Genomic DNA, 27671 nt, shown 5'->3' with positions numbered 1-27671 from the left:
GGTAAGTCAGGTGGATAACTATTAATTCATCTGTCTAAATGGATTTTGAATATGGACCTCTAAGCTGCTCCCCACCTCCTGCATATTTGGACTAGGGTAAAAGGATGCTACTGAGTGTTCCCCTACTGCTAATGGCAAGGAAGAGCACAAAGCTAAAAATGGCTGCCCAAGCTTAGTAGAAATTGGGATTGTTTTCTTATTTTCTGTTTATAGTTTAAGGAGCATACATTACTGAAAAAGGGTAGCAGCCAGGCTTTTCAATTTCTTATACAAATGTCTCCTTTTGCTACAAAATTATATTGTTGAAGTTACCACATACATGTATGGCTCTACAAGAATTTTTGCATGAAATCTGAAAATAAGACACAACCCACTGATTCGGTTCCATTTCTATAACATGTCTGTGCATGTAAGGGACATACAACATGCATCTTGGGCCTCTTGCATCTTGTACTACATCATCAGAATATACTTTATGAAAAACTCTCACAATTCATCATCCTGACTTTCCGATTGGAAACTATGTCACATGTTCTTATCTGGCCCACAAATGCTTTTTTCATTTTAAGTAGGTCCATAAAATACTAACCTCCCAAGCCCTCCACCCAAAACCAAACAGATTTTTGTAATCAAAACTCTTTTTCTGCCCATTTTCCAAAGGAAAAGAAGGTTGCGAGATGGCTGTGTTCTGTGTCCATAATAACTTCTGTGTTTGGTGTCCTATCCACATCAAATTTTCAGGATTTGTCAGGATTTGTCATAAGGAATCTGACACGGGTATTTTTGGGTTTTTTTTTCAGATCCATGCATATGTGCAGATCATTTATTTATTTTAAGGTTTTATCTACCGACATTCATAGGAACATCATGCCGGTTTACATCGAACATAGTTAACAGACGAAATGAAGTTACATAAAACTAGGGCGGGGAAACAAAGGGAGTTAAAGAGAAACAGGCATATCAATATATATGTAAGAAATCAGTAAATAACAATGATATTTCAAGATATATGGAGAATGCAAGAAAGTAACAATATGTTCATATGGAAAATGGGGGGACAAAGGGGTGGTGGAGTAAAATGAGCAGTTTAAAAACAAACGAGCATGAGGAGTGTGATGGGCTGACGACATAGAAAAGGGCATATACAATGGAGAGGGATTAGCTGATGATTGTGCGAAAGGAGTGACGGACTAGGTTTCACTGAGGTTAAGGGTAGGCTTGTTTAAATAGCCATGTTTTGAGTTTTTTCTTAAATTTCTGAGTGCATTGCTCCTGTCTAAGATCAGGAGGCATGGTATTCCAGGAGTGAGGGCCTGCAATGGATATGGCACGTTCTTTTGTGGAGTGAAAGTGGGAATGTTTTGGAGAAGGGGTGTATAGAGTGCCTTTATAAGAGGATCTGGTAGGTCTATCAGAGGTGTGGAAATGAATGGAGTCATTCAACCAATGCATGTTCTGGTTTTGAAGGGTTTTATGTAAGATAGTGAGGGTTTTGTAGATTATGCAGTGGGAGATGGGGAGCCAATGAAGATCTTTGAGGATGGGGGTAATGTGGTCTACTTTGCAAGAGTTAGTGAGTATTCTGGCAGTGGCATTTTGAAGCATTTGAAGAGGTTTAATAGTGGCTTTGGGTAGGCCAAGTAGTAGGGAGTTACAATAATCTATTTTGGAGAGTATAGTGGATTGCAGGACAGTATGGAAATCTTTAAGGTGGAAGAGCGATCTGAGTTTTTTTAAGGTGTTAAGTTTAAAATAGCACTCTTTCATTGTCGAGCCAATAAATCTTTGAAAGTTGAGGCGATTATTTATAATGATGCCTAGGTCTTGTACTTGCTGTAAGAAAGTAATGGTTTGGGGGAGGGTACTTAATGGGTTATGCAGTGGTGAGATGATAATCAGTTCCATTTTGGAGGTGTTGAGGGCAAGGTTTAGGCTGGTGAGGAGGCTATTGATCGATGATAGGGCATTTTCCCAGGTTTTAAGGGTGGTGGCTAAAGAGTCAGTAATGGGGATGAATATTTGGACATCATTCACATAAATAAAGTGGTCAAGATCATAGAGAAGTTAGCAGAGTGGCAGTAGATAGATATTGAAGAGAGTGGAGGAGAGTGAGGATCCTTGGGGAACACCTCTGGAGGTGTATAGGTTTAGATTCAGAATCATCTATTCTGACCTTATAAAGTCTATTAGTGAGATATGATTTAAACCAATGGAGTGGGGTTCCAGATATACCGATTTCCTTGAGACGGGTTAGGAGTATGTTATGGTTTACCGTGTCAAAGGTGGAGGAAATGTCAAGTAGTGCGAGTAAGTATGAATGACCTTTGTCGAAACTTTTTAGAATGGTGTCGGTGAGGGAGATTAGGAGAGTCTCAGTATTGAAGAATCTACGGAAGCCAAAATGAGAAGGGAAGAGGATGTTATGTTTTTCAAGGTGGTCTGAGAGCTGGGTGTTGACTACTTTTTCAAGTACTTTGGCTAGGAATGGTAGGTTAGAGATGGGTCGGAAATTAGAGAGGTCATTAGGGTCGAGATTGGGTTTCTTGAGTAGGGATTTGATGGTGGCTTGCTTTAAAGGATCAGGTACATTTCCCAAGGAAAGGGAACAGTTAATGATATCAGTGATAGGTTTTGCTATGGTACTGGGGATTGGCAGGAGGGCTTTAGTGGGGATGGTGTCAGAGGGGTGTCGAGCAGGTATAGCTTCCGTTTCAGTGGATGAGGTCAGTTCAAAGGTGTTAAAGGGGGTGTGGGGGTTGTAGTGGGTATGGTGGACTGGGATGTGGACAGAAAGCGCTGTATGAGTTTAGAAATGTTGTCGCTGAAGTGGAGAGCGAGGTTATCACATTTGGATTGTGTGTCATAATCTGTCAGAGTGGGTGTGGGAGTCTTGGTGAGCTCGGAGACATATGTGAAGAGTGTTTTAGCATTGAATTGTAGGTCATGAATTCTAATGGCGTAGAAGTCTTTTTTAGTTTTAAGGATGGTGGTGCGATATTTGTGTAGGGCGGATTTGTAGTTAGCCAAGAAGGATGAGGTGGGATCTTGGCGCCATTTCTTTTCCAGGTGTCTCAAGACATGCTTAAGTTTCTTGAGTTCGATAGTGTACCAGGGTTTTTTTGGGTTCCTGGAAGTGTTTAGAATTTTTGTAGTTTGGGGGCATAGGGAATTGACAATGTTAGAGGTGTTCTCAATCCAAGATGAGATTGCTGCTTCAGTATTAGTGATGTCAAGTTTTTCCAGGGCGTTGGAAAGGGTGGTGATAAGATCGTCTCTACTGCATGGTTTTCTGAATTGAATAGTTTTTTTGTTAGTGTGGTGAGTAGGGTGTTTGCTGATTATCGAGAGGGAGGTTGCTAGAAGTGCATGGTTGGACCAGGGTACAGGGGTGCAGAAGGGGACTTCAGTGGAGTGGATGTGGGAGTTTATAAATATTAAATCAAGGGTGTGGCCAGCTTTGTGGGTGGGGTTAATAATAATTTGGTTGAAACCCATAGTTTTAAGAGAGGAGAGGAAGGCATCGCATGTGGATGTGCGGGGGATGGCATCAACGTGGAGGTTGAAATCCCCGAGGATAATGGAAGGGCTATCCAAATCTATGTTTTGTGTTAGAAATTCGGTGAGGGATTGTTCTCAAGGAGGCCTGGGGGAGCATAGATTAAGCAGATTTGTAGGTGTGTTGACTTGAAAAGGCCAATTTCAAAGTTTGGGTATTGTATTCGCAGGGTGTGAAGAAAATTTGAGTTCTTTCTTAACTGCTAGTAGGAGACCTCCTCCTCTTCTTTTTGGTCGTGGTGGTGAAAAAATGTCGTAGCTGTGAAGGGGCAGTTGGTACAGGAGGACAGTGTCCGTGTCCTTGAGCCAAGTTTCTGTTAGGGCACATATGTCAAGGTTAGAATCTAGTAGGATATAATTGAGAATGGGCTTTTTTTTTTTTAAATAGATTGTGAGTTGCAGAGTAAGAGTGTTAAGGCAGTAAGGCCAAGAAGCTGTGTGAAAGGGAAGAGCATGATAGGTAGCAGGGCTCTGGGACGTGGTGTAGGTATGTTAGATAGAGGCTTCCTGAGGTTATGAGAGTGGTATTTGAGCATAGGGATGGGGTGAGTCAGCATATTGATTGCTGTGGGGGTGTGTGTGTGTGGTATATTATGGAGTGTGAAGGGAGTCTAAGATGAGGGAGGAGGGGGGATAAGCAGTGGAATAATGGAGCTGATGAGAGCAGGGGGTAAGGGTGGGTGGTATAGGAAGATCGCAAAAGCAAGAGGTAGATAGAATCTTTTTATAGCAGTGTGTGGGTTGAGAGCACAGAGGATGAAATGGAAGAGTGCGTTGGTAGTAGCTGGGTGGGTGGGGGATGGATTAACAGGACTGTGAAGCGTAAAAGCGGAATGGCGGAGGGAGGTATGATGGCTGAGGAAGTGTAGGCAGGGGGCAGTGAAAAGGGTGAAGGGGAGAAGGTGGTAGCTGAAGGGGAAGCGCAAAGGGGCACGCTAAGGGGCAGGCCCCCTTTGTCGCGCTCCTTTGGCATGGTGGCGCCAAAGGCTCACCGGCACTGCTTTTAAAGAGTCCTGTCCCACGTTGCCACGGTCCCACGTCGCTGCTGTGAGATCGTAGGTGGGCGGAGTCCAAAGAAGGCCGGCGATGGACAGAATCGGCGGGTCCGCTCTCGGGCCTGTAGGTGTTGTCGGAGGACCTCCCCAGCTCGATTGCACTGTGATGCAGGGCTAACTCTTGGCAAGGTAGGAAGGCGGCAGAGGGATGAGTTTGTGGCCTTATGAGGGCGACAGAAGGGCCGGCGGTTCTCGGTCTCAGCTGGTCAGAGAGGCAGGTGGCGAAGAAAGGCTTCACTGCGGTGGCAGGGCTGGGCTTGGTCCCAAATGTGGCCTCGTTGGAGAGTTGGCGAGGAGGTGGCCTGATCGGGTCGGCGGCAGAAACGGTGAATCGGGCGAAAAGAGGGAGAAAAGCTCACTGGCGCTGCTTTTAAAGAGTCCGGTCCCACGTCGCTGCCATGAGATCGTAGGTGGGCGGAGTCCAAAGAAGGCCAGCGATGGGCGGGATCGGCGGGTCTGCTCTCGGGCCTGGGTGGAACTTCTTGTTTTTAAATCAAAATATTTTTTGTGTTTATGTTGTACAAATGTGGTGTTATATAAGGGCACTGTGTGTGGATATTGGAGAGCTGTTAGGGCTAGAAAGGAATTCTATGATGGGAACTTTTGAGGAGAAGTGTGTGTGTTTGTGAAACAGGCATGGCAGTCTTTACAGAATAGCAAAAGGAAAACACAGTAAAGGAGTCATGTATGGAAGAGCCCAAAGGAATAGTGGGTGATTAAATAGGCATGGGAGATGTAATGATGCTGAGAGTCTGAGGGGGTAGGGGGATAATCGGTAAGACCGGTTCTGGGGGGAAGGGGATCAGTGGGTGTGGATAAAGAGGAAAAGGATGAGGTGGGGGACAGATAGGAACAGGGTGAAAGGGCATCATCTAGGTAGGGTAATTAGGAAGGGGAGGAAAACAAAGCAAAGAAAAGGAGGGAGGGGTAAAAGGAGATGAGGAAAGAGGGAAACAGCTTTAGAGGACACATGAGAGGTCACTCCCCATCTGGTTGATGACTTTATATCCGTTCTCCTCACTCTTCTGTTTTCCTCCTTTGACTTTTAAAAGAGATGTGTAAGAGGAGGATGGTAGTAATGGGGGTGGGTGGGAGAGGCACATAAGGTTTGGGGGACATGCCTGATTGGACTGTGTCAAAAAAGGATAGGAGGGGCATGCCCATAATGCACAAGAAACAATTTTCAGAAGAAAAGAAGTTGTAGACCATGATAGGGGGAACAAAGAAGTAGAATTGGGAGTAACATTTAGAAAATATTTCTTTCCAGAAAGGGCAGTGAATGAATGGAACAATCTCCCAGTGGATGTGTTGGAAGCAAAAACAATAACAATTCAAGAAGGCCTGGGATAAGCACAGGGAAACCTTTCTTGTAAAGCAGTAAAGGGAAAACAAAAGATCAAGGAAGGAAGGGGGGACTATGGCATGGTGAAAGGCAGTCAATTGGATAGCCTAGATGGGCCTTGCGGTCCTTACTCCCCATCATATTTTTATTTCCTTAAGAAGGAAAGAAGAGCAATGCCTTTCCCATAGATGTCCATGGGGAGCTGACCGGATTTACTGCGGTCTTAAGCTCAGCTTTGTAAATTCCTGCTGGCAATTTAGCAGAATGTCTCAAATTCATTCAGGGTGAAGTTGGAGGTGCCCACGGAGGCTTTCTGGAGGCCACTCTTATTATGCATGTAGAAAAACAAACTTTAGGGAAATCAAGCCCTATCTTTCTGCAGCAGAAGTGCCAGCATCCATGCATGCATTTAGTTATCTTGGAAGAGATCAGGCCTAAGACTTGGCAGAGTCAAATGTAATGGGGATAAAGTAGAGATACTGACTGGACTAGTAGCATTTATGAGAGAATGTTTCCTTTTCTTTATAGTCTATTCATCAAGCATGCTGAATAATCTTACTAGTTGCATTGCTATGGTTTCCCCACATCTTGCATTGGTTAATGCCTGCAGGTACTGGTAGCAGGCCTGGACTCGTGCCGTTCTCAGGATAAATGAGAAAGCTAAGTTCTACCTGTTCTAATTTGTGTTTTCTTCTTGTAGGAAAATGACTACATTGCTTCATACTTTGAAGACGGAGATGAATTTGAAGGCAGTGATGACAACATGGACGAAGCTACCTACTAGGGCTTTCAATTTGATATTGCTTTGGTTATTTCATATTTTAGGTGGAAAAAAATTCTGCTCACTATTTTTTATTTTTTTTTAATTTGCTCTTTTTAAGTAGGGCAAAACTTGACAAAGGGTGTATAGCCACTACAGCTGAAAAGTGCCTAAGTAGGAGGTGGTGTGCCTCTCTTTAGTCTATGTATGCATACAGAATAAGCTGCTAGTCTCCTGACAATTACAAGAAATGCAGGAAAACTGTGATCACTGGTTCCTTGTATGATGGGAAACGTGGCACTTTAGAAAACATACTGAAGTTTCTTAAAGGCTACCTGTTAATCATGTTTGAATCATTTTCCAAAGCACATACTTCCCAGGATATACCAAAAGAGAAACAATTTTGTGCCTACAAGAGAGCACCCATATAGTGTGTTTCTGACCTATTTTGAAAGTAAACATGGTAAGTAGCAGTGCTCAGCATGTAGTCAACTATGCTGTCATTCACAGGGAGCCCTGATGACAGTGTCATCTAGATTGGATTGGTCAAGATGGACTATGACTTGTTGGCGCACTGAACCAATGATTTTGCTTGTGGATTTCACACATACAATGTGGACCAATCAGTTACCAGAATGTGTTTCTTTGTGAAACCAGAGTGGTGCATGATAGGTACAGCTTGCTTTCTACTCTATAGCAAGTCGTCTGGGGCATTGTTAGTAGTCCTGTCTAAATCTTAATAGCAGCTGCCTGCTGACTAATGCAGAAAAGCCTCACACTGTCAGGGTGAAAAGTTGGAAGGAATCAAAATGGGGCAAAAATGTAAAAGCTGTACCAACATAAGAGAAACACAGGTATACAGAGGAAGAACACAGTGAGTTCTTTGGCCACTGACTTTGCTGCTCATAGTTTGCTAGTTATCTACTTGATTGTGGGTTTCAAGTATGTAAAATAGACATTCAGTGTGAAAAGGTATTTTACACTGTGGATTTAAATGTCTTACTTTATGACTTGTTTCGCAACACAAGACAGACTTGCCTGAAAACTTACCTCAGTAATGGTGTCAAATCTTATCCAGTTTACATTATGTACTGTTAATGCAGAGGACAACGGGTATTTCTTAAATTTTGTTTTAAGTCTTTTTTTACATTCATGGCTATCAGGAGCAACAATGCCTGCTAGTGTAATTTATTCAGAATAAATTATTTTGTTAAGGTGAAGAATGTATAATAGACAACTTCTGTTAAAATATAGAATGAACCACATATGCATAGTAATTTGTGTGTTCCTTCTTTATTATATTGCACTCCTTTTGATGCTAATTTTGCCAAAAGCTTCGGTATCAATAAAGTTTTCCCTTATACCTAATAGTAATGTTGAACAGTGGGTTTTTTGCTTTAATTTTGCTACAGCTGATATTTGCATATTCTATTGCAGCACCCCTAGTACAGGAACTGAGTTGCTGATATATTCAGTTTCATTAATTGGTATTCGTTAATATTATTACTATTCTAATTGTGTCTGGATTTTTCACATGTAAAAACAACCAACCAACAAATCCTTTTCTTTTTTGCCTAATAGCATTACAGCTGATGTCATGCTACAGCTTGTATCTTAGTCTCTTTTCCTCATTTGACAAAATTATACACAGACCTGTGACTATAGAAATCTTGTGTACAAAGGTATTATACTTCTAGAACAGTATTTTTTTTTTTACCTTTATAGGACAATATGGACTGATTCACTAATAATAATGTGCAGTTCACTAATAATAATACAGTTCTGCACTTTAGTGACCCGACCTATATTAATGCAGTCTTTTTAAATCACTTGCTGACACGGTACATATTGATATCAGGAGGTAGTTCTGGTTTTGTCCTGGTATTTAGGCATCCCAGATGTTTATAGTACATTGGAAGCTGTGATCTCTCCGTTACCCTCTGAGGGAGCATGAGTTTTAGGTGGACCTAAAAAACCACAATTTGATTAAGAAAAAATATTGCTGTTGATTTAAAGATATTTACGGTTCAGCCATTGCTAAATAAAGAGCAACTTGATCCTATAGAAATTAAGCTTTATATCACCCTATATTAAGCTTTCCTTTTGCTATGAAGGTTTAGAGAAAGTCCTTCAGTTAGATGATTTTTTTTTTATTTTAAGAGAAGTCCAAGGCACTGTATCTGAGACAATCAGGGTTCTGGAAAAATCATAGCATAGAAAATGCAGATCTACCTCATGCATATTCATTGTAGATATCCTGAAAACCTGGCCTGTTTGTGACACTCGAGGACTGGAGTTCGCCATAACTGAGCTAGATTATGGTCTGCTTATTCAGTAATTGGTGCTATAGGTTTAGGGAGGACAGTACTAGCTTGGTTTAAGTCTTTTTCTCTTGGATCATTCTTCACAAATGAGTTGGAGTTTAGAGTTGTCAAATCCTAGATTAGTAACATGTGACATTCCTCAAGGATCACTCCTATTCTGTTTATGACACCATTAGTATCCAAGGTTTTAAGATATAGTTGCTCTCTCTGTGACATCCAGATGCTGGCTTATCTGAACTCTGATGTAACTGAGGAGTTAATTCAGTGCCTGGAAAGAGCAGCAGAATGGATCTCAATACATAAACTGTAAGTCAATGCTCTTAAATCTGAGGCCATCAGGTTTCATAGAAGGAATGGAAGCCTTAAATCAGCTCTATAGATGGCAGAGATCAAGATCTCCCTGGCAGATGTGGTCTCTATCCTGGGTGTGAACATAAGAACATGCCATACTGGGTCAGACCCAAGCGTCCATCAAGCTCAGTATCCTGTTTCCAACAGTGGAAAATCCAGGCTAGAAGTACCTGGCAAGTGCCCAAAACCTAAGTATATTCCATGCTACTGATACTAATAATATCAATGACTCTTTTCTAATTCAACTTGATTAATAGCAGGTAATGGACTTCTCCTCCAAGAACTTATCCAAACCTTTTTTTAAATCCAGTTACACTAACTGCACTAACCACATTCCCTAGGAACAAATTCCAGAGTTTAATTGTGCGTTGTGTGAAAAAGAACTTTCTCCAATTAGTTTTAAATGTGCCACATGCTAACTTCATAGAGTGCCCCCTAGTCCTTCTGTTATCCAAAAGAGTAAATAACTGATTCATATTTACCCATTCTAGACCTCTCATGATTTTAAACACCTCTATCATATCCCCCCTCAGCCGTCTCTTCTCCAAGCTGAACAGTCCTAACCTCTTTAGCCTTTCCTCATAGGCGAGCTGTTCCATGCCCCACATCATTTTGGTAGCCCTTCTCTGTACCTTCTTCATTGCAACTATATATTTTTATGAGATGCAGCGACCAGAATTGTACACAGTATTCAAGGTGCAGTCTCACCATAGAACGATACAGAGGCATTATGACATTTTCTGTTTTATTCACCATTCCCATCCTAATAATTCCCAACATTCTGTTTACGTTTTTGACTGCCACAGCACACTGAGCTATTTCAATGTATTATCCACCATGTCACCTAGATCTCTTTCCTGGGTGGTAGCTCCTAATATGGGACCTAACATTGTGTAACTATAGCATGGGTTATTTTTCCCTATATGCATCACCTTGCACTTATCCACATTAAATTTCATTCTGTCATTTGGAAACACAATTTTCCAGTCTCACAAGGTCTTCCTGCAATTTATCACAATCCGCTTGTGATTTAATTACTCAACTTTGTATCATCTGCAAATTTGATTACCTCACTCGTATTCCTTTCCAGATCATTTATAAATATATTGAAAAGCACGGGTTCCAGTACAGATCCCTGAGGCACTCCACTGCCCACTCCCCTCTACTGAGAAAACTGTCCATTTAATCCTACACTCTGTTTTCTGTCTTTTAATCAGTTTGTAATCCACGAAAGGACATTGCCACCTATCCCATGACTTTTTACTTTTCCTAGAAGCCTCTCATGAGGAATTTTGTCAGATGACTTCTGAAAATCCAAATGCACTACATCTACTGGTTCACCTTTATCTACATGTTTATTAACCCCTTCAAAAAAGTGAAGCAGATTTGTGAGACAAGCCTTGGGTAAAGCCATGCTGACTTTGTTCCATTAAACCATGTCTTTCTATTTGTTCTGTGATTTTGATCTTTAGAATACTTTCCACTATTTTTCCTGACACTGAAGTCAGGCTAACTGGTCCTTAGTTTCCCGGATCGCCCCTGGAGCCCTTTTTAAATATTGGGGTTACATTAGCCTCCCTCCAGTCTTCAGGTACAATAGATGATTTTAATGATAGGTTACAAATTTTTACTAATAGATCTGAAATTTCCTTTTTGAGTTCCTTCAGAACCCTGGGGTGTATACCATTCAGTCCAGGTGATTTACTACTCTTCAGTTTGTCAGTCAGGCATACCACATCTTCTAGGTTTACCGTGATTTGGTTAAGTCCATCTGAATCATTACCCATGAAAACCTTCTCCAGAACGAGTATCTCCCCAACATCTTCTTCAGTAAACACCGAAGCAAAGAAATTGTTTAATCTTTCCACGAGGGCCTTGTCTTCTCTAAGTGCCCCTTTAACCCCTCAATCATCTAACGATCCAACTGACTCCCTTGCAGGCTTTCTGCTTTGGATATATTTTAAAAAGTTTTTATTGTGAGTTTTTGTCTCTACGGCCAACTTTTTTTCAAATTCTCTCTTAGCCGGTCTTATCAATGTCTTATATTTAACTTGCCAACGCTTATGCTTTATCCTATTTTCTTCTGTTGGATCCTTCTTCCAATTTTTGAATGAAGATGTTTTGGCTTTGGACTGTAATTTAACTATGTCCAACCAAATTTCAGGCTTACAGAATGATATTTTATTTTCCATTTGAAAACATTTTTAGAGAAATCAGATTTATTTAGATTGGTGCATAATTTAGTTGGGTCATGACTGGATTATTGTAATGCCTTGTACAATGGCTGCCCAGAAATTTCTTTGCGACAACTTCTGCTCCTTCAAAGTACAACAGCTACTGTATTTTTGAGTGTCTAAATCCAAATATGTAACCCCTCTCTTGCAAGAAGTACACTGGCTGCTATGTTACAAGATATAACATGAGGAAGCAAGATGGCCCTTCGCTTCTCCCCCTCCTACATACCCCGTACAAACCACTCTGACAATTTAATGGCATGAAATTTAGGCCGCAGTTTATTAAACAACACAATAATAACCCGAGCCACTAAATATTAATACAATCAACCAAAAACCTACCCCATCCTCCCCCCCCCCCCCACACCCCCCACCTTTCCCTCTTCACTTACCACCTTGCCAGAATGGTAAGACTTTGTTCCCACCCCCCACCCCCAGCTCACCCCGCCTCGTCTCCAGCGAGGGTAAGCATTCGGCCTGAGCATCGGCCCTATCTTGCTCTTTAGGCCTTCCCGCGTAGCAGCCCCAAAACTACACAGGCATTTCCCCTCCCCCCTCCATCTGCTCCCCCCCCCCCACCCATACCCACAATACAAATCAACTATTGGCTCGGGTTTTCCGCCAAACTGCGACAATTAACAGTAGCACCAGGAAACACACTCCGTTCAATCGGGTGGGAGGGAGGGAAGCAAAATTCAGCTGCTCGCTTCGTAGTTGCTGCTCAACTGCCAGCGTTCCCCGCTTACCCACAACTTTGAAAACCTGACAACCAGTCGCAATGCACCAATTCAAAATTGTTACCATTGCCCTGGTTGTCATCCCCCCCATCCCCCCCCCCCTCCGTCTATCCCTTCCCTGACTATGCTCCCTGCCCCTTACTCCCATGTTAAAATAAGCAGCGCAAGACAAGCTTGCGCTGCTTCCTATAACATGAGGAAGCAAGATGGCCCTTCGCTTCTCCCCCTCCTACATACCCCGTACAAACCACTCTGACAATTTAATGGCATGAAATTTAGGCCGCAGTTTATTAAACAACACAATAATAACCCGAGCCACTAAATATTAATACAATCAACCAAAAACCTACCCCATCCTCCCCCCCCCCCCCCCCCCACACCCCCACCTTTCCCTCTTCACTTACCACCTTGCCAGAATGGTAAGACTTTGTTCCCACCCCCCACCCCCAGCTCACCCCGCCTCGTCTCCAGCGAGGGTAAGCATTCGGCCTGAGCATCGGCCCCATCTTGCTCTTTAGGCCTTCCCGCGTAGCAGCCCCAAAACTACACAGGCATTTCCCCTCCCCCCTCCATCTGCTCCCCCCCCCCACCCATACCCACAATACAAATCAACTATTGGCTCGGGTTTTCCGCCACTAACAAAGGCAAAATGCTTTGCCTTTGTTCCCCCCCAACTGCGGCCTTTCTTCTAAACTTGCTGCTCCAGCCCTTCCTCCAAGGCATTATTGTATAGGTCCATGCCTACGTCCGACAGATGTACCCCATCCCCCAAAAAGAATCCCTCCAACATACCCCAAGACCACTCATGTCGGATCCAAAACCCCCCTTGCTGCACCACCCATTTCCCAATTTGTCTATTCAATTTTTTCACCCCGTTCTTCCACACCCGCTCTGTGCGATGTTTGATGCGAATGATAATCTCAGACCATCCAACTTTCATCTCAGGCCAGAGACTCATAATGCGCGCCAAATCTTTTCGCATAATTCCAATCAGCTTACGACAAGACAACTTGCCGATGTCATTACCCCCTAAGTGTATAATTAAGATACTTGGAGGTCCCATAATTCCCACTTTTGCCTGAAGAAAAGGCAGCAAGTCTTCCCATCCCATTCCCCCTTTTCCAAACCACTGCACCCTCCAACGATCTGTATTCAGATTCAAGTTCTCCCCGTAAGGTCGCTTTGCTGCTCTCCGTTTCGCTTGGTGCACGGAGTGGCCCACGATCCAGGCACAGTCACGGAGCCGCTCCACCCCATCCGCGTCTGTAATGCAAAAACCAGCATTAATCGCCCAGATACTTGCCACTCCTAACAACCTTAGGTCCGCACGTAAGCCCGAAAAACTTCCGATTTCCAACGTCCCAACCTTTTGATACTACCATCCGACCAACCTAATTCTGCAGCCGTTGTCGCCGCCCCTATTCTAAACGAATGCGTTGTGTATCGCTTCGTATCCCACCCTAACCTTTCCACTATTTTATACAACACTCGCGCAAACTGAAAAATCGTTAATGCTTCACCATTGGCATGCATTAAAAACTGCCCCTTCCTACCCGGCCTGACTCTGAGAAAAGCCACTGCCGTCCGCACAGGGCACACGATCCAGTCACGCGCTTTAACTAACGAAACCCAGACCCCCCTACCCCATTGGTCCGTCTTGGAATGCCAAATCCGTAGCCGGACCCGTTCCTCATACACCCCCACGTCTTGAACTCCTAAACCATGTCCACCCGTCGTTTTTGACCGAGCCGCCAATTCGCTAACCCTCAACGCTCCAAAGAAGGCAAATGAAAAGGCAACACGAAACAATAAAACCTCATACTTCGAATGACAGACCTCACCTAAACACTCCGCCAGAGTAACCAAATCCTCATATCGGATCGGCTGCCGTCGGTCTCTTCGCTGCCTATACCCCCTCCCCCACCCTTTTAAAATCCTCCTGACTAGGAAGCTCCCAGTAGGATCCTGTTCTCCCGCCAGCTTCTGAAAAAACGCGAAACCTGTCAAATGGCAACGCACAGACCCCAACGTGTATCCTGCTCTCCTAGCCCATAATATGTACTGCCCAACCTCCGTATCCTTCACTGCCCCCCTCCTCCATCCTCTCCCCCGCAAAAACCTAACCACTACTCCTCTGCCAGACATGTAAGAATTCCACGTGGACGGAGCCAACGATCGACGAATCATCTCCCAGGAGTCGTCTTGATGATCTGCCACAGTTGTTCCAGAAAGATCTCTCCCCGTAACAAAGCATGGGGCGCCTCGGCCCTGAAGACGTCCCACTTGAAACGAGAAAGAGCATCCGCAATCAAGTTCACATTCCCAGGTACATGCCGCGCTCGTATCGTCACATTCCAATAAAGACACAGAAAAACCATTTCCCTCAACAATCCTGAAACCCTTAGACATTTCGCCGCCAACTTGTTCACTACCTGCACCACACCTAAATTATCACACCACCAAATCAATCTCCTATTCTGCAGCTCCTTACCCCAGATCGTCAAAGCCACCACTATGGGAAAAAGTTCTAGGAAGGTGATGTTCGTTATTACACCTTCTTGAACCCATGCCTCAGGCCACGCTTCAGCACACCACCTCCCCTGGAAATATAATCCAAAACCGCAGGAACCTGCTGCATCAGAAAATAACTCTAATTCTTCATTTGAAATTTCCTCAGCCTGCATCACCCGCACCCCGTTAAACTCTTCTAAAAATCTGTCCCACACCGCCAATTCATTTTTTACGTCCTTTGTGACTCTAATGTAGTGATGCCCTGCTTTGACACCCACCGTTCTATATGACAATCTACGAAGGAAAGCCCTTCCCATTGGGATAACCCTGCATGCAAAATTTAACGAGCCTATCAAGGACTGCAACTGTTTTAACGTCACCTTTCTTGCTCCTTGCACCGTTTTAACTAACTCATGCAACTTGCATACTTTGTCCTCCGGTAACCTGCAGACCATGTCTACCGAATCTAATTCAATGCCCAGGAAGGTGAGTTTCGTAACCGGCCCCTCTGTCTTATCGTGAGCTATCGGTACACCCATCGCCTCCGTCACCTCCAAAAAAACCCTTCAGCTGCATCTGACATTCCTCAGAATCCCTGGACCCAACAAACAAAAAATCATCCAAGTAATGCAACAATCTGGCACAATGATTGTGCTGTGCTGTGACCCACTGCAAAAAAGTGCTAAACGCCTCAAAAAACGCGCAAGAGACAGCACAACGATCAATGAAATAACCTTTATCGAAATAAAAGCCCAGCAACGGAAAACACGATGGATGAATTGGGAGCAATCGAAAAGCCGCCTCTACATCAGCCTTAGCCATGAGCGCACCCACCCCCGCTTTTCTTACTAAATCAATGGCCTCTTCGAACAACGCATATTTCACCGTGCACTCCTCCCTAGGAATAAAATCATTAACCGCCGACCCTTTTGGGTGTGATAAATTCAATATCAACCTGTATTTACCCATAGCTTTTTTCGGAATGACTGCCAACGGTGACAAATGCATTGCCTCAAAAGGCTTGTCCCCAAAAGGCCCGATAATTCTGCCCAATTTTATTTCCTCCCTCAACTTGTCCCTTGCCACGTCCGCTAACCTATACGCCGATCTGGCGTTCCTTGCCCTCCCCCCATAGCCCGGGCCCACATATGGAATTTTAAAGCCTTCCATAAAACCTTTTCCTAGCAACATCCTTGCATTTATATTGGGGTAATCTTGCAAATATTCTAACAATACCCTTACCACAATGGGTGAGTCCGCTTTTTGATGTATCGCTTCACTGTTTAACACCCTTGCTAACGGCTGGTTTCTGGCCTTGCCCACATTTTGTGGCAGGGTGGGCTCCACCGCATGCGGAGCACGCGTGCCTAAACTTACACTCCGGGAACAAACAAGTGAGCTTGTTGAAACGCCAGCACACGTCCGTAATGGTCCCCACTGCTTGACTACCTCCTTCACTTCGTCGAGGAACCCCGGTGCTACAAAAGGAATTCCCTTTGACCCCAGCTACCGCTGCTCCTCCGCCTCCCAACCCCCCCACGCCGCTTGACACTCCGCTTTTACCGCTAACCTGCAGACCATGTCTACCGAATCTAATTCAATGCCCAGGAAGGTGAGTTTCGTAACCAGCCCCTCTGTCTTATCGTGAGCTATCGGTACACCCATCGCCTCCGTCACCTCAGCTGCATCTGACATTCCCCCTTATTGGTCATCTGTGTTAACCACAAATGAATGTCCTGCGTACCCCAAGACATAAATTTATTACCCGCCATCTTATCCCTGAATTTCTCATCATAGTTGAGCCAAGCCCAACCGTCATAATCCCTGAAGGCACCCAATATGCTGTCCGCATAAGACAGCAAAGCACCGTATTGCGTGCAGTCAAAGTGGCTCACTACACTCGCCAATCTCAAAAAACCTCGCACCCAATTAACTATATTTTTTGAGATTTTTGGACCTTTCTTGGCTCCCTTGCCTTTTTTCTTACCTTTCCTGTTTTTTCTACGCCCCCCACGACGCCCTTCCAGCAATTTAAAGATATCCACAAATTTTCTTCTCCGTATCCTTTTTAGTAAACGCTTGGGCACTTCCTCCCACAATTCAGTTAGCGAGGCCAACGCTGGATGCCCCATATCCTGCCCGGGACCATCTCCCAGCACCGATCTAATTACCCTGCGCCCACTACTTAAACTAGTGGACGATGTCGAAGAACTAGAAGAACTAGGGCTCCGCACCCTTTTCATTTTCTTAACTGGCCCCTGATCTTTACCATCTGTAAACCTTCCTTGCTTACCTCTTTGCGCTCGCGCTGTTCCCGCCTCGCCACTAAACAGGGATCCCCCGCAGGGTTCAGGCTCTCCCTTCGACCGCATCTCCTCCTGTCCTCTCTTGCGCACCTCGCGCCTCGCCTCCACCTCACGCTCTCTCCATGATTCACGCCGCGAAGGTCCTGCTGCCTCGTCTCCCTCTGCACCTGAAACAGACCCAAAACCCCCCCACTCCCCTTCCTGCCTCTGCGCCCTATACCCCATGCCTCTCCCCCCTGCGCCCAAGCCCCTGACTAATTCATGATATAGCTCAACCTCGTGCTCTGCCCCCCCCGCAGGACCCCTACCTGCCCCAAGGCCCGTACGATCTCTAGCTGACCACCCGCCAGGCCCATAGGAACCCTTAATGGGCTCGAACCTGGGCAACCCTGCACCGTCCAAGCCCCTGCCTATACATTTTTTAATTAGGTCCGCCACAGCTGATATGGGGATGAAGACCTCCTCCCCCCCTTCCACCCCAGTCGGCATCTCTGCGAGGTTGCTGAACCCCACACCCTCTCTACCGGCTCTCGGGTGGATCGAGACAGGCGCCGAGGACCCTGGAACACCAGGCTGACCCAACCCTGCGTGCTGGTACTTGATCGCCGCCTGCCCGCTCCTACCCCGACTGACTCCTGCTCGAGCCCCTGCTCTGCTAGCCCCCCGCCCTCCCGCCCGCTCGACCCTTGGCCCTGCTGACACCACGCAGAGGCTCTGGGCTCCTCCCCCTAACAGCTCGCGCGCGCCGCACCGCCGCAGGCTGAGGGGAACCAACAGTCCGCGCGGCGCTGCCACGCGCTCTGGGCCTCCTGGAATACGCACCAACACCCGGACTGACAGGGCCGACCTCCTCCCTCACCCTGCCCACCGCTGAGGTAAAATCCGCCGCCGCGGGGAACTCGGCGCCGAAACACGCTCTCCCCGTCCACCCAAGAGCCCCGAAACCTGAAACACCCGGGCGAGCCGGGGCCTGTGGCGATCGGGGGACGAAACCCTGGGCACGAATGTTAGAAAAATTCGCCGGGGCAGCCGCCTCAAAATCAGGCTCCGCCCCGGACTCCGATACCAACAGCGGGGAGCCCGCAGGGGAGGGCTTGCGCCTCGCGGAGGCTGGCATAGGACCCCCAACGGCCGCAACGACATCGGAACGTGCCCCAGCGGCGCCATCAGCCGAGGGTAAGTCCGGGAGGGAATGATAACCCGTGCCCCGGGTAAACTCACCACTCGCCCCGGACAGCAGGGGCACCAACGACATCGCCGCGTCCGCGGGCCTCCCAGCCTTGCTTCTCCTCGAACCGCTCATAATTTTCTTTTTTTTTTTTTGAAAACCCGTACCACCGCACTACCTGCCACTGGAGTTGATCAGCACCCACAGCGAAGCAAAATTCAGCTGCTCGCTTCGTAGTTGCTGCTCAACTGCCAGCGTTCCCCGCTTACCCACAACTTTGAAAACCTGACAACCAATCGCAATGCACCAATTCAAAATTGTTACCATTGCCCTGGTTGTCATCCCCCCCATCCCCCCCCCCCCCCCTCCGTCTATCCCTTCCCTGACTATGCTCCCTGCCCCTTACTCCCATGTTAAAATACGCAGCGCAAGACAAGCTTGCGCTGCTTCCTAAAAAGTTAAAATCCTCTACTTGACATTTAAAGCATTGTACGAGGGACAAGCTTTATACTTGGCAGATCTTCTTTCTTTCTATAGATAGACTAGGACTCTGAATTCTTCCCAGCTGGATTTAGTAAGTCTCCCACTGCCATCTGAGATAAGATTAGAAAATACTTGATGTGTGGCTTTAAATATCATTCTCCTTTGTGGAACGCAATTCTTTTAGAAGCAAGATAAATTCAGGAGATGTATCAAGACATTTTTTAAAACAGGTTTTTAATTTGTAGATCCTAGTGATCTATAGGTTTTAGATTTGTTAGCTGTGCTATTTGCTGGATTACTTGATATGGGCATTTTTGGGAATGTAATCATGTTGATTTTATGTTTTTGTGATGATTCTTTTCTGTTTTATATATTTTAGATTATTTAGATTCTTGTTTATCTGCTTTTATATTTGTATTCTTAGGAGTAGATTTTAAAACATATGCTCATGCGTCCATGTGCACACGGTACCCAGCGCGCACACAAGGACGTGCTGATTTTTATAACAGGTGAGTGCCGGTACTCGCATGTTATAAAATCTGTTGGCCTTGTGCACATGCGCGCCGGATTTTATAATCCACGCACGATGTGCGGGCAGTGGGGTAGATTTTCAAAGGGTTACGCGCATAACCCTTTAACCCCCCCCCCCCCTGCGCGCGCTGAGTCTATTTTGCATAGGCTCGGCAGCGCATGCAAGCCCCGGGACACGCAAATGTCCCAGGGCTTTGAAAAGAGGGTGGGGCCGTAGGCATGGCGGTGGTCCAGGGGCGGTCCCGAGTTCTCCAGCACAGCGGCCGTGCTGGGGGATGGCGCGCTGGCAGCTGGCTGGCGAATGCAAGTTACGCCTGCCTCAGGCAGGCATAACTTAGAGAACAAAGGTAGGGGGGTGAGTTAGATAAGGGAAGGGAGGGAAAGGTGGGGGGAAGTGAAAGGAAAGTTCCCTTTGAGGCCACTCCGATTTCATTGAGACATACTTAACCAGGCAAGATTTTGGGATATCTACAATGAATATACATGAGACATATCTGCATGCACTACCTCCATTGTAATCAAATCTGTCTCTTGCATATTCATTGTAGATATCTGAAAACGTGACTGGCTAAGTATGCTCTAAGGATGGGTTTGAGAATGCCTGTTATAAAATATCACTACACTGGCAATTAAAGGCCTTAGTTTTAAAAAGTGACTTTAAAGGCATTTTGAGGAGCCGATAACTGAGTTATCAAAAGCCCTTTGTAAACATTACAAGATGTGAACTTGTACAAATTAGAGAGCATGATATTCACAATATCTTATGCACTAAAACATAGACAGTCAAGATATGCCAACACCGTGAGAATGGCTACACCCTGGAACCACCACATGCAAGTTTTAGGCTCTATAATTGAAAGAAAAAATATTTATGTAAAAATTGCTCTGTAATAAGTACAGACAAGAATTCAATATTTTGTCAAATTCAAAATTTTGATGGTACAGTCTGTGATAATACTGGTTTTTTTTACTGTTAGTATCATATGACTTACAATAAAGGAACTCATTGTACGGCTTTGGTTTGTTGATAGTAAATGTTTTTAAAATGAACATAAAATTAGATGTAATAACCAACAAAACCTTTAAAAACAAAAGTTAAAATAACACTGCATGACCAGTAAAATCTAAAAATATACCACAAACTGCAGGGAATGGCTAACATTCTAGAACAGCTATGTGCATGAAAACATGCAACTATGTTTTAGACTCTGTAATTGAAAGAAAATTTAAGAATTACAATACAAATTAAAATATCTTTCACACTTCAACAGGTGTTTTTAGAGGGATTTGATGACATTTTTCATATTAAAGTACAATTTCACTAGAACTGCCATAGGCACATTGTTATACAATTGAGAAGTGTAAAGACTCACACAATCAGTGTACATGATCACACCAGGTTGCAGATCCATAAAAGTAAAAAAAAAAATGACTGTCAGTATTGTACATATCCATAATATGATTCAAGTTGGCCTACATGTACTGTATGATATAGTGCACATATACTTAACTTGATCTAATCAGGCCTGAACAGATACTTCTGAAAATTTATTGCACAAGAAAGAAGATCTTGGTAGAGGTGCAAGTATTTCTTTGATAAGACACTGAACAAATTCTAAAGTTTTATTGATCTGACTATCTGTCAGACTGATGCAATCATCTCAAACAATACAAGGAAACACTAAATAACCTGATTACAGCCTTTGTCTAAAAAAAGCTAAAGCCATCAAGAACAATCAGTAAACAAGAAGGCAGATACAGGCAGTCTTTTCAAACCTTTACAGACCTTTCTCACCTCTGACTCATCACACATTCCTCCTTTTCTGTCTGAAATATAACTTTAATAGGCGTGCATTCCTCATATAAAATATTTTTATTATACAAATACCTGCCTTTGTTTATATTCAATAATACTGCCCAGGAACATGAAATCAGGACATTGCATGTCATCACTAATAATATATGAAAACCTTCAATTTATGAAAATTTAATCCCCCACCCCATTCAGTTTTTGCTGCACATATGGTCACACCCTAGAACAGAGCTTTCCAAACTTTTCATGTTGGTGACACACTTTTTAGACAAACATAATTTCACGACACGGTAATTCAGTCTACTAGTAAACCAGAGGTTAAAGGTTAAACGAACGAAACATATTTCGACAATTTATGTATGTTTCCTTAAATATATACATAAATAAAATGTTTCACGACACAACCTATCTCATGAAAACCTTAAATTTATATTAAAAATATATATTCCAAGATTCATGTTATTGTTATAATTTATGAGAAACAATAATAAAACAAATTGTCTGTCCCCCACACACTCATCTCTCTCCTCCCCCCAGCACATGTCTGGCCCCCACACACTCATATCTCTCCCCCTCAAGCACATGTCTGTCCCCCCAGCACGTTTGCCCCCCACTCACTCATCTCTCTCCCCCCAGCACATGTCTGGCCCCCACACTCATGTACCTCGTCTTTTTGATTGTTGCCAGTTAAGTGCTTCACTCCCTTCCATGATCACCAGACACTGCTGCTTGCAGTCAGCACTCCTCATGGCCAGGCCTCATCGGCAGCAGCAGCCAATGCAAGGATGGCTGGGCTCGTTCCACCCACCAAGCCCCCCAAAAAAAACGCGATTGACAGCAAAAATCACCCAATAATAAGCAACCCATAAACTGAAAAAAAAAAGTGAATCTCTAGAAAAAAAAAAGCCCAAACTCGCATCAGATTTGACCGGGCTTGCGCGACACACCTGCACACTGCAGGCGACACACTAACGTGTCCCGACACACAGTTTGGAAAGCTCTGCCCTAGAATATGTGAACCAGTGAATGTTTCCCTCTTTCCATGCAACCTGATTCAGCTTCTGAGGTGCTTTGAATTCTATCTGCACTCTTTCTACTTCTATTTCTGTCATACTTACCTGGCTTAGGAGCCATGAACTGCAAAATTTGGCACCTGGTTTTTATCAGGAACAGTTGTTCATCTACTGTACCATAAAGAAAAAGAATTTTGGGCCAGCTTTGTAGCATATTTGTATGTTTCTAATAAGTCTGTTCCATATCTGAAAATAAGAGTAAACTTATCAACTCTCAGTTTCTCAGCAGAATGTTAAACACACTGAAATTCTTTTGTGCGAGGGAACAATGAGAAGACATAAAGGGAAAAAAAAGAAGATAAGTAGCTCAAAAACACAAGGACAATCATAAAAAGTAAATGTAGCAAAGAATTTAAGTCATATGATATTACAAACTGAAACTAGATTTCAGCTCAGTACAGTAAATAGTAAAATACAAGGTCACATGCACAAAAATGTGCACTCAGCAGTTCTAGGGTGTTTCAGTATTTAGAGAAAAACTAAAGGGGCTGGGAAGGGCAAATAATTTGAAACTGATGGTTCTCAAAAATGATGAATAGTCAAGGAGATTCAGTCCTCTGTGATAATTGGTACCTGATTGTGCAAACTTTAAATATTGTATGTGTACAAAAATGTGCATTTGGTTCTAATAAGATAAAAAGAAAGCCATATTTATTTATCTCTCTCTCTCTCTCTCTCTTTCATATATATATATATATATATATATATATATAATATAAGAATCCTTTACAAAGCAATTACCCTAATACATAAATCCATCCATCACCAACTCCATCTCAGCCTTGAAATACCCTTCAAACTTCATTCCTCCAATAGGCCAATTAGAGATAATCACAAAGGTACTTTGAATTACCCCCCAACTAAAGCCTCACGCCTTTCCTCGACCAAAGACCGAGCTTTTTCAATAGCAGGTCCTTCTATTTGGAACAACATTCCTTCAAGCCTCCGACTAGAACCCTGTCTCACTACGTTCAGAAAAAAACTTAAGACGTGGCTATTCCACCAAGCCTTCGATGATCCTCCAGACAACCCTTAGTCTTCTTTTTCCTCACTTGGACGTAGAAGATTAAAGTCCTACATCCATTCAAACGAAGAACTCTGGCACTTACTGAATAAAGCATCTTTTGCATTAATCCAAATTCCTTTTGGACTATGCTTCTTTAATTATTTTTTGGCCTTTAACTTCCTTCCAGCTCTTAAGCTTCCCAAGTTTTTTACTCCTTGTTAAATGTAACTTTATCTTATTCTCTTTTCTTGTTAATTACTTTTATTTATTGCTTCTGTTATACCCTTGTTTTATGTAAACCGATCCGATAAGGTTTATTTACTATGAAGGTCGGTATAAAAAAGTGTTAAATAAATAAATAAATAAATATATATATATAATGCTACAGTTCGCTCATAAATTTACATACTCCTGGCAAAATTTGTAAGATATGTAGCATTTTAAGAAAAATTGAGTGATCAGACAAAACACATCTATTATTTCTGTGTTTCAAATTAAACTATTAAGTATCACAGTATAACACAATCATTAAGCAAACAATAGAAATAAAGGAAATAATGAAATGGTCCTGTTCAAAAGTTTGCATACCCCCAAAAAAAAAAAAAAAAATAGTAGAGATCTACCTTCAGTGTTCACAGTAGGGGATGGTTTGCTTCTCTTCATAGCATTTATGGTTGTGACCATAAAGTTCAATTTTGGTCTTATCACTCCAAATTATTTTGTTTCAGATGTTCTGAGGCTTCTCTAGGTACTGTTTGGCATATTGTAAGTGGGCTGTTGTGTGGCATTGATGCAGCAATGGCTTATTTCTGGCAGCTCTACCATTCAGCCCAATTTTTTTCAAGTATCTCATTATTGTGCATGCTGAAACACCCACACCACTTTGTTTCAGAGAAGCCTGTATTTCAGTAGAAGTTGCTTGTGGGGTTTTCTTTGCTTCTCTACAAATTTTTGTGGCAGTTAAATCTGAAATCTTTCTGACCATAGGTTGGTATTAACAGTATCCATAATTATCCACGTCTTGATCAGCATTTGAACAGTACTGACTGGAATTTGCAAATCTTTGGATATCTTTTTATATCTTTTTCCTGATTTTATAAAGTTGAACTACTTTTGCTCACATATCCTTTGACAATTCTTTTGCTTTCCCCATGCTTCAGTAACCACCAAAATCAGTGCATCCCTGGATGACATGTATGAGGAGTTCTTAAGAGCTAAGAAATTAATTGACTATTTATACACAGACACTAATTACAATCAAACAAGGCCCAGGTGTGGATACCTACCCTTCATTAACATCTTAACCTGTGTGGGTCAATTTGAGTATATATTATCAATCCAAACATTCAAAGGTATGTAAAAAGGACCACTTTATTATTTCCCTTATTGCTCTGGTTTGTTTAATGATTGTGATATTTTGTGATGCATAATAGTTTAATTTGAAACACATTAAAAATAACATACATGTGTTTTGTCTGATCACTCATCTTTTCTTAAAATGCTACATATCTTACAAATTCTGCTAGGGGTATGTAAACTTAGGCACACAACTGTATTTCTGCACATAAAATTAAAATATAGAAGGGAACATTTACTTAATTACCAAACACAAGTTATAACAGAAGGTTGTCCTTCCTGGGTCTACAGACCCTGTCCTATGCATCACTTCTACTGCTGCATGTTGGACCAGCAGGAGATCGAAGCATATGTTCATAACACTACAATTCACTTTAAAAAGCTGAATCCCACTGCAGTGATCCAAGGCAGCCTAATTTTCTTTTAAGGAGATAGGATCCAGTTAGGGAAAACATGTTCAGAGTTAGTAATTCTGCTTAATTCATCTGGGTAGTGGTTCCTAGGTATGTGCAGATATTTACATACATAAGTGAGCTCTCTCCTGTCCTCATCATAGGAAAGTGATGAGGTATGCAGTAGAAGTCATAGGAATGTGACAGGAGCTGTGATGCGAATGCTTCTGCTATGGCCCTGGACCTGGATAGGTTCACATCAGTCATAGACTAGGATTCAAACCAGCATAGTAAGAGGTAAAAAGCTCTATAATGATGTGACTATTCACCTCAGCTATTCAGTCCTTCCCTCTATCCATGAGGTATGCTAGGACTTCAAATTCTGATACTTTTCTAGTACTATATATTTATTTATTAAACATTTATAAACCACCTATTGACATTTCTAGGCGGTATCCAACATAGCACTCATAATCCATAAAATGACAATCTTTTAGACATAAATTGCACCTAAAGATTAAAAGGTTGCTTAAATAAAATAGCCTTCACTGAATTTAGTGGTTAAAACCTCATTCTTGAAGTGCTTCGGGCAATGCAGTCCATAACATAGGGCCTTGTACATCAAACCACACAATTTTAAAGGACAGAACATCCAACAAAGTCTGAGAAGCAGACCTTAAAGTGCTAGTTGGTTGGTATAATTTAAGAGCAGCATTAAAACTTGGAAGGGCAAAGCTATTAATTCCTTTAAAAACTAACATGATGGTTTTAAATTCAACCCTCCAAATACAGGAAGCCAGTGGTGTAAAGGTACTCCTGGCACTATTCGTGCAGCCAAATTCTGAATGGACTGCAATGCCCTCATTGTATTATAGTAAAATAATACAGAGGGAAAACAATTTGTAAATAACTCCCTATTAATCACCTTACTAAATACACATAAAATAGAGAGAGAACACATAACCAATGTGTATAACGTTTATTTTGACAACAAAACATACACACCTGTATAGACACTCTAAAAGCTAAGCTAACACATGCACACCATTCATCCACATCTTGTTAAAAAACATATTGCACAATACATGAATTATAATAATTCACAAACTTTATGTATTCAAATTTAAACTGCAAATCTCCATTAATTACAGATGTAAATCCAGTTAATAAACTTGTGCATATGACTTCAAAATATTTCAATTTTTTCTAAACATGAGTCCTAGGTCCAAAAAGCTGAACTATTTCTCAACATGGGTCCAACAAAAGATATCTTCGTTTCACCTTCCAAGAAGGCTTCCTCAGGGACTCAATATTATCAAAGCTGTTTCACTTCCATGTCCATTCACTAGAATCATGAAGTAACAAAGTTACTTACATAATTAAAAATGTATCAATGTTCTTTGGAAAATACACAAAAATGTACATTAAACCTACCTCATGTAGATACAAAATAACACAGGGTCCAATCTGTTACTTTTATAACACTAGCAGAGAACTTCTCATAAGTACACACCAGTCAAAAATGTATACCAATATATTCAAAAAGCGCACGTCTGTGAACAAAATTGAAAAAAAGTCGTTATATGACTGCGAAGATGAAACGAAGATATCTTTTATTGGACCCCTGTTGAGAAATAGTTCAGCTTTTTGGACCTAGGACTCATGTTTAAAAAAAATTGAAATATTTTGAATTCATATGCACAAGTTTATTAACTGGAATTACATCTGTAATTAATGGAGATTTGCAGTTTAAATTTGAATACATAAGGTTTGTGAATTATTATAATTCATGTATTGTGCAATATGTTTTTTAACAAGATGTGGCTGTGTTAGCTTAGCTTTTAGAGTGTCTATACAGGTGTGTGTGTGTTTTGTTGTCAAAATAAATGTTATACACATTGGTTATGTGTTATCTCTCTATTTTATGTGTATTTAGTTACTCATTGTATTATAGAGCAGACCAAGATAAAGTGCATTTTAGTAGTTAATAGATGAGATCACCAATGAGTGTACAGTAGATTTTAGATCCTATTCACTTAGATAGAGACGTAAACTACATAGTATCTGGAGTTTAAAGTAGGAATTTTTAACCACTTGTTTTACATGTGGTCAAAGTGTAAGCTTTGTATCCATCATCACGCCCAGGTTCCGAGCTTCTTTTGAAATGAATATGAAAACCCCATCCACCAGTAGCTTACTGGGGATTCATACTAAATACAAAATTTCCATTTTGCTTATGTTTAACAATGTATTGTCTAGGAACTATACTTTCAAAGTAGAAATACAATTGGCAATCCTAATTAAAGCCTCAGTATGTGACTCTTTAATGGGTATAAAAAAACTGAATGTCTTCAGCAAAAACATGATACCTGACATCCCAGTCTGCTAAAAATCTTACAAATGGGAACAATATATACATTAAAAAGAGATTCAGACATCGCTGAACCCTGGGGCACTCCTGTGTTGACATTAAACATAGATCTTTTTCCTCTTACCACTATTCTCTGTGTTCTTCTCAATAGAAATGACTCAAACCACTTATGAATAGTATTTCTAATCCCAATATTTTTTTAGACATTCCAATAGAATTCCATGGCCGACCATATCAAAAGCTTCTCTTAGGTCCAGAAGTATCAATATAAATTCGGTCCCACTGTCAAACCCCTTTCTGAAA

The 27671-nt window shown here is 42.5% G+C and overlaps 2 protein-coding genes across 8 annotated transcripts in view; one reads left to right on the top strand and one right to left on the bottom strand.

The window, feature by feature from the left end:
* POLR3G (RNA polymerase III subunit G) overlaps positions 1-8077 on the top strand; it is a 126973-nt gene extending 118896 nt beyond the window's left edge. For all 7 annotated transcript variants that reach the window (XM_029573464.1, XM_029573440.1, XM_029573456.1 and 4 more), the window contains one exon: positions 6653-8077. In XM_029573464.1, the coding sequence (XP_029429324.1) occupies positions 6653-6736 (84 nt within the window). In that variant the 3' untranslated portion in view covers positions 6737-8077. The remainder of the gene's footprint in view (positions 1-6652) is intronic.
* Positions 8078-13017: 4940 nt separating this feature from the next.
* On the bottom strand, positions 13018-17335 carry LOC115081909. The gene is made up of 2 exons (XM_029586179.1): positions 17163-17335; positions 13018-13621 (listed from the first exon to the last, which is right to left on the bottom strand). The coding sequence occupies exons 1-2, from the start codon at positions 17239-17241 to the stop codon at positions 13047-13049; spliced, it is 654 nt and encodes a 217-aa protein (XP_029442039.1). The 5' UTR covers positions 17242-17335; the 3' UTR covers positions 13018-13046.
* Between the last annotated feature and the right edge of the window lie 10336 nt (positions 17336-27671).

The sequence above is a fragment of the Rhinatrema bivittatum genome, chromosome 1, assembly GCF_901001135.1.
Source record: "Rhinatrema bivittatum chromosome 1, aRhiBiv1.1, whole genome shotgun sequence".
In the NCBI taxonomy this organism is placed as follows: Eukaryota; Metazoa; Chordata; class Amphibia; order Gymnophiona; family Rhinatrematidae; genus Rhinatrema; species Rhinatrema bivittatum.
This window is presented reverse-complemented; position numbering and strand designations above follow the sequence as displayed.

Bases quoted from the DNA above. Each gene is read 5' to 3' on its own strand.
- LOC115081909 (XM_029586179.1), bottom strand. From the start codon at position 17,241: ATGCGGTCGAAGGGAGAGCCTGAACCCTGCGGGGGATCCCTGTTTAGT. The intron at 13,622-17,162 runs GTAAGCAAGGAA...TTTGCATTACAG, and splicing joins AACAGCGCGAGCGCAAAGAG to ACGCGGATGGGGTGGAGCGG.